General features: G+C 37.7%; 1 protein-coding gene across 1 annotated transcript; it reads right to left on the bottom strand.

The window, feature by feature from the left end:
* Positions 1–1,312: 1,312 nt before the first annotated feature.
* On the bottom strand, positions 1,313–2,410 carry foxe1 (forkhead box E1; the record flags this gene model as incomplete). Its single annotated transcript, XM_079337987.1, has 1 exon — positions 1,313–2,410. One exon carries the CDS (start codon positions 2,408–2,410, stop codon positions 1,313–1,315), a length of 1,098 nt encoding a protein of 365 aa, XP_079194113.1.
* Between the last annotated feature and the right edge of the window lie 8,502 nt (positions 2,411–10,912).

The following is a 10,912-nucleotide window of genomic DNA, read 5'->3' as shown; positions in this document are numbered from 1 at the left end:
TTCCTGCATATTTATTTTTTATTTCTGTGTAATGTTAAACTCCATAACATGCACGAGTATGTCAGAATCACTTGCTCTTAGCTGTTGGAGCATAACCCAAGGTAACCAAATCTTGGTTGAGATAACCCCTGCTACCTTGAATCTTGATCTCAGGTCTTACAGTAATGCCCATCTGAGGGTTTATGTTAACGTTTGTTAATAATGTCAATCCTCATTTAATCAGCACAGATTTTAAGATTCTGCAGCACTTAAGAGAAACTTGGACACTTCATAAAAATCCCTTCAAGTCATATCTGTTGACAAAGCCTCTTTTCTAATAGGAAAATCATGTTTCTCACCATCGAAGCTTCTCCTCACAAGTCCTAACTTGTATGAAATGCAGACCTTTAGTGAAGACGTTTGAGATAATTGACTCCCACTACTTAACTTTGCAGACTGAAATATCTAGTTACAAGTCAATTCATTTTCTTGATTAGTGGATTTGCTTGGCAGATTAACTGAGTGTCATGTTGATGTCTGGACATGATAATTGAGGTCATGGTGAAAACTGGCTCCAGACAACACTTCAAACCAGCTGAGCTGAAACGGCAAAGAGAGCACAAAAGACAAATATGTTGGAGGACTTTTTTTTCCCCATCATATCTCTTAATCTGTCTCTACTTGTACTTTTGTAATCAATCAAAATTATGTGGAAATGATTACAAATCTAACAAAATTCCATTTGTACCCGCTTTCACCTGGCTGCAAACCAAATTACCCTTAAAAATTAAACTGGTGACAATAATTCAGTGTCTAATATTTTGGCACTTTAAAGGAATCATGTCATTTATTAAAATTACAGAGCAAAATTTGCTATTTCATTCCGTTTATTTCCAGAGGGCAATCATATATACATTTTCATTTGACAACAAAATACATGCAAATGTACTGAAGCTGATGTTCTTCATACAAGCCACTTTTGCAAAGCCTATGACGATAAAACAATAATTTAAAACACAATTCAAAGTCTGTCACTTTAAGTCAGCAGTAAAATAAAAATATGAAACTTACATACAAACAAAAGCTTTAAACCACACACATTTAACAAATGTTACACTATTATGTGAAGAGCAGTGACATGTAATTCCCTATTTAAAGTTTAGTTTTTCAGATATCTACAAACGTTTTCTTTTAAATCACATTGGTGACAGGAGGATCTTTTTAATCAGTCTGTTCATATTTGTCCTTAATAATTGTCAACAAAGGTAAAACCCTGTTTGTGTGCACACGTCTGGTTACACAGAGTGATGCTCTGCTCGAGATTTCCAGAAGCTCAAATGGCAGACACAAACCTGTCCATGTTCCCAGGGTATGTGGGGTGTCTCAGGTAACCCCCACTGCTGGGGAGGGGACCTGCGGCACTATTATACTGGGAAAATGAGCCCAGCTGCACTGGGGAGACCCTGTCGTAGTGGTCCATGGACTCTGCAACGCCGTGAGCAGAGGAATGGATGCGTCCTGTCGTCATGTACCCCTGGGTATGGTTCTGTCCATTCAAGCCCTGATGGGAGTGATGGTGGTGTGGGTGGCTGTTTGGTCCAGAGTAGGTGAATCCGGGATGTGTAGATCGAGATGATACCGCCGCTCCGCATGGTTGGCCCGGGAAAGCAGGGGCTCCCAGGCTGCAGGGACTTGATCCGTTTGGGAGCCCCTCTGGACTAAAATTTCGGCCTGGCTGCTGCATCACCTCTGACCCTTGACCTCCTAGCATGCTAGCTGAAGTTGAGTGTCCTATGAGGTTATTGATGCTGAACATGCGGGCCTGACCATGTCCAAACCCAGGTGGAGAAGAAGGGTAGTATGTGGAGGGCAGCTGCTGACCGTAGGTGGGACTCACTGTCATGTTGGGGTAGACAGTGTTGGTGTATGCGGCTGACCTAGTGATCTGGACTGGTGAGAAGACTGGCGTCTCATGGACATACGAGGTGTAGGTGCTGAAGTCACAGCGCTTGAACCTCTTCCTGCGCCTCAGGAAACTGCCGCTCTCAAACATGTCCTCTGCGTTGGGGTCCAGAGCCCAGTAGTTCCCCTTCCCTGGCCGGCCGGGCTCTCGAGGGATCTTGATGAAGCAATCATTGAGAGTCAAGTTATGGCGGATGGAGTTCTGCCATTTCTTGGAATTGTCTCTGTAAAAGGGGAAGCGCTCTGTGATGAACTTGTAGATGCCGCCTAAAGTCAGCTTGCGGTCAGGAGAGTTGGCGATGGCCATGGAGATGAGTGCGATGTAGCTGTAAGGGGGTTTCCCTCGCTGTATCGGTCTCTTCCTTCTGCGACCTCTGGGCTGTTCCTCTGTCTGCGGAGGAGGGTTTGAAGCAGGCAAGCTGGTGTCTCCAGGGGAGTCTTTTTCAACTTTGACCACTGGCATTGTCATTGGCAGCAAAAAATCGTCCTCAAAAGACAAATTTTAAATGAATTGACTGCAAATGCTGCACAGTAAAATTACGTCCACAGTTTTGTTGAGGGTTCCCACTGTCTGTAGAAAACAATAATTTCCGGCACAGTGGATGTGAAAAGGAAAAAAAATATCCTATCGGATATCACTTTTAAAATTTGTTTCTATGAACTCACTGTCCTTAAGTCCAAATCCAGCAGTTCTTCACATTTGGAAGTTATATTCTTCTCCAAGAGCTCCTGTTTCAACAAATGCTGTTTGTCATTCAGCTTATTCCCAAAGTGTGTTGTCAGGTTAAGTTGAAGAGTGGAGGTGTGTGATCGCCATGCGTGTAGTTTAAGGTGTGTGTTAGTTAGAATGAGTCAGACGGCTTTACCTGAGGAGTGTATTACCTCCACAGAGCACCTGAAGGGCCACACCCCCCTCTAACATCACATGCTCTCAACATACCTGAGCTTTAGAAGGGTCTATTGTTCATGTTTGACAAAGTCTGTCTGCTTTATGGTTGAAAGCTCGATTTCGAGGGATTGGGTTTATTATGGTATTATAAGTATGACATATACCGGTAGATGACATCTTGTTATGAAAAGGTATACCATCCAGATTAAAATCTATTTTGGTTTACATGTTTTTAATCTCTAGTCATTCAACAAACATTGAATTTACAGATTGAACTCCTTGTACTCTATTAACCAGTAGCTATCAGTGATAATCTATGCAGGCCATTTTTTATTCTCTAGACATAAACTGTCAAAATAAACATGGCTTCTCCTTAAAATTCAAATGTCCCTTTAAAGCCAACCTCAGTTTACTTTAAAAAGTCCAAAATGGTGTATGTTGTTTTGACGTTCAACACTAAAAGACCTCTTTAGTGGTAATTTAACCTATGAGTTGTTTTTCTACCTTGCTTCCTTGTTTGTTTTGTGCCAGTGGTTGGACCAGCCAGCTGTGTTAAGAGATGTAAATGTTCTCTAGACAAAGGCAGACCAGTGATTTCAGCATGCAAAATATAGGCCATCATCATAATACCTGGACGCAACCTGAGAGACAGGAATAACCAACCCATGACATAAAAAAATCATTTGTTGTTTAAAATGATTGTGATTGCTGTCAAGGAATTGGTGGTGCTAATTGCTGGACATTTTTTGTTGGTCAGTTATTTTTTTATCTTGGGTTTTTGCAGTGCAGAAAATTGCTGTTTAATTTGTATCATTTTCTTTGATATAATAATAAACAAAAGCTTTTAAATTGATACTCTCACCAGCAGCAGTGATGGAGACATTACTGAGCAGCTCTGGTGGTATGCAGCGCAGGGACTCCACAGGGACGGGGTTCACCACCTTAATCTCTTAAACAAACAGTGCAAAACACGGCAGCACACTCCTACCGCTCAACACCAGGCTGGATGAACAGTGTGTTGGAGCAGTAAGAGAGTGCTTACACAAACACTCTGCTGAAAGGTTGAGTCCTGTGGGGACGGCTGGGATGCGGCTCTCCTGCTGGACTTGCGGCACCCTCTTATATGATGGGGTCAAGTTTTTGACAGGAAGAGGAACTGCTCTGTGCTTTTTCATCACATTTGCAAACAAGCAGAAACATTTGTGCCATTTAAAGATAGTACAGTATGCAAAATATAGATGACATATGAAACATTTGAAAATGCAGATCAGGTCAGTTTGTGTTTTCATTTCACTATTATCAGAGACTGAGGTAGAAAGTCATTTCAAAGATACAGTTGCTTTATTGTTAAATGCTTCATGTCATTTCTGTCAAGCTGATAAGACTAAGCAATTTGTTTTTGTCTGAGAACCTGAAGTATTTAAAACATGTAACTCTGGCCTGTCTTTGATTTATTTATAATTATGATTGATTGTCAAATCAATATCCCAGTTTCTTTAGTGGATATTTGCTGTGGTTGATTGCAGCATGTATTTCTCCTGAACAGTGATATCAAATGTTTTGTCAGTATGCTATTTATGCTTATTTTAAATTTAACTTATTTTACTTAATAAACATTTTTAAAAATTCACAAAAGTTTAATCAAGAAAAATCAGATGAATCAACTTGTTTTGAACATAAATGATGATAAAGCTACCTGAAACCTCTGCCAGAAAATCAACCTGAAGGAAATGCCGACATGTACCTGGAGCTTCAATTTGTTCTCCCTGTGAGGCAGCCAAAATGTTCTAAACACAAAAATAATTCTGAAACGCCTTATTGGTTAATTAGTGGATTAAGAAAACTATTCTAACAGATCTTAAAAAAAAAAAAAAGGAAATTGAAAACACTTTTATGCTGTTACCTAAACATTTTGTGGTCTATTATAAAAAATGGCGTACAGCACAAATACATTTAAAACATTTTGATGCACTCGTATTCAAAATCAACAGTTGGCTTTCAAAGATTGCTACAATTAATGAATTATTCCCCTACTGGACTTTATACCCTATGGTGATTTTTTTTGTTGGTATTTTCGACTTTTTATTTATCAGTGCAAAATTAAAACAAACAGGAAGAAGTAAACCATTGAGCTGAAGATGTAATGAATGGATGGATGATAGATAGATGTGTAGACGGATGGATAGATACACTTTATCTGTTCCAACAGTGACAAAAACTCTCCTTTGACGAGACTTAATGTTCCTGACAGTTTACACTTAAAATGAGGACAGTGTTTGAGTGTGAAGTGAACAAACAGACAGTTAATTTTTTATTTGTGTTAAGTGTAATTATTTTACAGAGAATCAATTAAAATTTGATCTTGTCATCTTTAAACAATAAATGTGAGTTGTGTTATAAGAGGTAGTATAAACACACAGGATAGGTGTTTGTATAAGTTAATGGACTTGTACCCACATGACTGTAATGATGTGTTTGATATGTGGTTACTTTGCTTCAACTCGTGACATGTGATGGACATTCAGTGTAGACTGCAGTGGACCTCACCCTTTTGCTAAGACAGCTTCTTATGCTTTATGGCTGTGAACAATTAGTGGTGAGTAACTTCTCAGGTAGCCGTTGTTATTTGAGCTCAGGCTCATAGTTGCCATAGTTTGCTTATGCATCACGATTTGGCAGTACTACAGAATTCCCTGTTAATATTTGTTCATGAGCCTTTTATCTCTGTTTGTGCTTGTAGATTAATTTTTTTTTTTTTTAAAATATGACCGCTGAACGGTGACTCCACTGTCAACATTTCTGAGGATGAATATTCAAACAGGTTGATGTGGTCTGACTCAAAGGCTTCTCAGGCAATGACATATGGGTTATCCTGTATAACCTCAAAATAAAATAATGTTTCATTAAAAACATATAGTGCTTCTGACTTCAATGCTGCACTATTTAATGATATTTACTATTTACTGGAAAAGAAAAAAAAAAAAAAAAAAAAAGGGCTGACCGTATCTGAATTTCCTTAAGCAGAGAATCTTAACTTCTTGAAGCTCATTGTTTTGATTTTATTTCGGTTCAATCGTACGGCTCTCATCTAGAGATGCCCAATTCTGATCCTGGCATTGGATATCGGTCCGATTTTGACAAAAAAATACCTCGATCAGGAGTTGTGACAATGGAGTGCTCAGCTTGACCTTCAAGAACTGTGAGAACACTTATGAACAGAGTTGATGGATATAAAAACAAAGAGCTTCACTGCAGATACCTGGAGACATGATTTTTGCCCATTTTTACATTTAACGGTAAACTGGACCTGCGATGCAATGATATCAGAACTTAATAAAGTGCATCGATACATCACTTCTCTCCTCATCATGAACAATACAAAAACCCTAACTACCTGCAGAGGTACAAAAACATGACAGAAAATGATTAATAGTTTGCTATAATTCAGAAGGCCGCAATATCTTAATATTGTATGTATTGTATGTTTACAGCTAATTTGAAACCATATTTTTGAAGCATTTAAAAAAAAAAAAAAAAAGTTTTTCGTCCCTTCCCGACTCTTATGTCGTGCTATTAGCATGCAGGGTTTTTTTTAGCCCTTATCTGAGATTTTTTTTTTTACCTAGCGCTGTAAACAAACTCTTCTATTTTAAGTGCACTCGAGGTTAGCATCACTGAGTCATACGTTAGAGCTTCTGCAGCTAAGAGCCCTAGAGCCATGTATTGATGCCTCCGTGAAAAGCCTCCACCTGTCCATCACAGCACGCTGTGGAGACGCAAATGACGGCTGGAGGCCGGGACAGCTGCAGAGGAGAGCAGGGCTGCAGCCAAGGCAAATGAAGAGCTCTTCACTTTGTGTCTCACTGCCAGAGAGAAACGGCTCTCTCCAAACAAAGACAAACAAATGAGATATTTGAATTTGAACACTTAACTTTAACCATGTGATAGATACAGGTAGGCTATACAGGTGTTGGAAGACCTGAGGACAAAAACAGGGCACATGTCACATCTAGACGTTTTCTGAAAAAGGGGACAAGATTTAAAGATGTATAACAAAACAAACAATTAAGTGTGGAAAAATGTTTTTAAAAAAAAGCTGTTATGAAACTTGTAACTAGTAACTTTTTATAATTATTTAAATAAATTGTGTTTTAAATAAATACCCTTTCCACCTATGAAAAAAAGAGTTTGGAATTTCAGATTGTTATAAAATGTGTTGTCAACCATTAATAATGTTCTACATATTATTAGTATATCTTGCACAGAAAGATCGTACATCACATGTTCACGCTTTTGATTTTCTAAAATGCATGCATTTAAAATATATGTTTTTCTTTAGAAAAATAAAATATGTACTGCAAAGTCTCAGTGAATTATCAACTTTTGCCTTGACATTTCTGTAATTTAATAGAAATTAAATGCACAAGTAGCATAGGGACCAGCTCTTTCTTTTAGGTAGTTCATGATGTACATCAGCTATTGTTTTCCCTTATCTGGATGAGAGAGAACAATTTACTCTTATTTTATTTTTATTTTATTTTCTGCTTTTATTCTCATGTTTATTGTTCTAAGTACACACACTCTGTGTCTCGCTCTCTCTCTCTCTCTCTCTCACACACACACACACACACACACACACACACACACACACACACACACACACATTGATTTAACGGCAGTCTCCCCTGGCACTGCAGTGCTTCAGTTATGTAAACTGGCCCGAGTTTGGAGCAAGTCAACCGTCAGGACTTTGCATCCTCACCAAGTCCCTGCAGCTGAAAATGCAAACATGAAGCCCTCACTTGCCCCATAGTGGCCAGCAAACACACACACACACACAGACACACACATATACACGCACATCTACACACACACACACACACACACACACACATACACAGACACAGCAGAAAATTCAAATTCCAATAGAAATAATAAGCTACTTCTAACAACAGGATATCCACTGCTTAAGAAAGAGAAACGACCTCGAACCAAACTGTTGGAGTGAATACTTATGATGCCTTTTAAAGAGTATTTATGCATTGTTTGAAATACGTAATATTGGAGAAAAGAATAATACAAGAGTAAATCAATTTGTTTTTATATTAACAGTGTAAATGCTTTCAAATAAATAGTCACAACAAATAAGTCTATTCACTTTAAAGGCTTGATCAAATGAATGTTTCATAAACTTTTTTTAAATGATTAAAGTACCTTCTATATGTTAATTGTGTGAAGAAATTATTAACTGAGTCATATTAAACTATGAAAAACATTATGGAAACAAATATTTTGCACGAAATACATATGAAAGTATGCAATTATGTGGAACCTTATATGGTTCTCTTTGTGCAGACATTCATGTGGAGTATTACACTGAAGGCCTTGCTTGTTGGTGTCCATGTAGGTTTGCAGTCCTCCAGGTCATGGTGATGCAAAGCTTAATCCAAAAGGCAACAAGTCCAGTTCTTTTTGGATTAAGCTTTGAACTTGCTCTTTGGTTTAATGCCTCCTTAAATCTCAACAGATGTCCAATACTGAAATTGGTGAGATAATGTTAGACATTTTTTTTGAGACTAGGGTTGAGACTTTTTTATTTTACAGTGTAAACCAAAGGTCGAGTAAATGTTCCTCCCAGTGTTTAATTTCTATCTCTTTCTTATGCGATCCCAAATTAAGTAATTAAACATTGTCATACATGTCAGTCAATCATACATGTCGTCTGTGTAAACTGTGAGACTTTTATTTGATAACCAGGTGTGAACAACCCATAGAGACTGAATTACGTGGGACTCTCACACGATGAGGATTGATCACACCTCTTGAACAAGCTGAGTGCTACAACAACATTGTTTTAATTAATTTCTGTTTGATGTTAAGGGTGAGACTCAGATTATTCTGTTTTTCTTCTTTTTTTGTTTATTTATTTATCATTACACCAAATATGTACCCTATAAAGTATCCTATCATTAACCCCTAACTTCCCAACCTATCTGTGGCCCTCAGCTAGAGCCTTCAGTTTCTTATTGAGGATATATATATCTAAAGAAATGTACAGAAATGTATAATTCAATTAAAAGGGTCCATTTCCTTCTATGAAGAAGCACTGTTTTTTCCCTTACATTTGCATTCAGTATAAACACATTGTTTGCTGTAAGTATTATATGCAATATGTTATTTTATTGTAGTAAGAGTTTTATCATACATCAATGATGAACTTGTTATTGTTTTTGAAACGCCCACCATGAATAATATTCATGTTATGAAAGTATCATATCCTCCCATGCCGGCATGCCTCAAGTGACCCCATTGCAATGTTGTTGCAACAGATTTCATATTTGTTTCACAGAGAAATATGTCATATCAGGTTACTGATTTTGGGTCTCAAAGCATTTTTGATCTTCTTACAAGATTTTTTAAACCTGAGAAATAAAAAATCCTGAAGAGCACTGTTTTGTGCTGTACTTTAATGCTTACGATTTTTAAGATTTTGCTATACCAACTATTTCTTGCTTGACTTTTAATCAAACCCATCACAGTCAGATATGTCGGATAACGAATTTTCTTTTGTTTAAATGCGACATAAGATCGAGACCAGTATAACAAATCATGCATGTTTCTTGCACTTTTCAAAGTCAGTTGGTGGATCAGCCTTGTTTATTATGACTCACAGTGAATGACTCGCCCTTCTCCTGATAAAGATGCTATCTCTCTCCCGCACTGTAACAGAGCTCACAATTATAGTTATGCCTGGTTACAAATGTCAGTGCATCTATGTCAGTTGGGTTCTATGAGGAGCTGTACGTCAACACCTGAAAGATGTCTCAGCCTGCACAGAGAGCAGGCAGCCACACAACATTTTTTTTTACCCCTGCTTGCACCTGAAAGGACCCTCAATTGCACAACAGCATTGCACGTTAGGATGGTTACAGAAGTCGAGTACTCGCCTCCTTATTTTGTTCTACTTCATTAGCGCGGATTCATTTCTCTGTCTGCGTGTCTGCTGTCTGACAGGGAGGTGAAGAGAAAGGTGGAGAGGGGAAGGCAGAGAAGATGTGTTGTTACCACACAGAGCCCAGTGGCTTTGGCAAAAGATTTCCCATGAAGTCACAATTGTTTTTTTTGTCTCTGCTCTTTCTGTCTGTCAGCAAAATTTAGTTTTTTAGATGACATGAACAACAATTAAATTAACTGCAACATGTTGCCGAGTTGTGCAAAATCACTCAGTGCACCAAAGTGAGTTTGAAGCCAACCTTGAAGTCTATGTTAAAAATCTGTCAACATAAGGCTTTTGAAAGAAGTTAAGATGAAAAAAAAAAAAAAACAACACAAACTTGAAAACAACAGACACAAAGGGAAAAACTAAAAATATAACATTGGCACTAATAAAAAAGTAACAGCAAGATATTTCCTTAAAAATTCTGTGACTAAAACGGATACCTCTCTTCTGTCTTAACAGTAAATAAAAGTCTCCTGGCAGCCGCTGATTACATGTATCTTGTTTGTTTAATTAGTACGAATGAAAAGAAGTTGACACATAACTCTGTAAAACCTCGATGTAACAAATGAGATATAAAATCATCTAATACTGAGCTTTAGCTGTGCTGGTAGGTTTTAACTTCTGCCTATATGGAGCATATACAGACAAGCCTAATCCTCTCAACAGGGCCAAACAAGAAATAACTAATAAACATGTTGAAAAATTATTTTAATGGGCTAAAGTTCTTTCTTCAAGAATAAATAAATGAAAAATACTGACATATATTGTTTATATCTGTTCATTATGAAGCTAGTGACGGCAGCTCTTTAGCTAGCTTTGTGTTGTTCGACAGATAAAGAATGGGGAGAAACAGCAAGCCTGACTCTGCCAAAAGAAACAAATACATAGACAAATGTCTCCTTTTCAGCAACTCCAAAACTCACAAATTAACATGTTATTCACTGTTTAAAGGGATAGTTACAAATAGTTTATGCAATCTTCAAACCAGAATTGTACAAATAAGATATATAAAATATATAGGTGGCTTTTGTTACCTTTAGCTAACATCAGGCGAGGCAGTCTTTATGCACACCTAACATAGC

This window comes from Symphodus melops (assembly GCF_947650265.1).
Source record: "Symphodus melops genome assembly, chromosome: 2".
Taxonomy (NCBI): Eukaryota; Metazoa; Chordata; class Actinopteri; order Labriformes; family Labridae; genus Symphodus; species Symphodus melops.
This window is presented reverse-complemented; position numbering and strand designations above follow the sequence as displayed.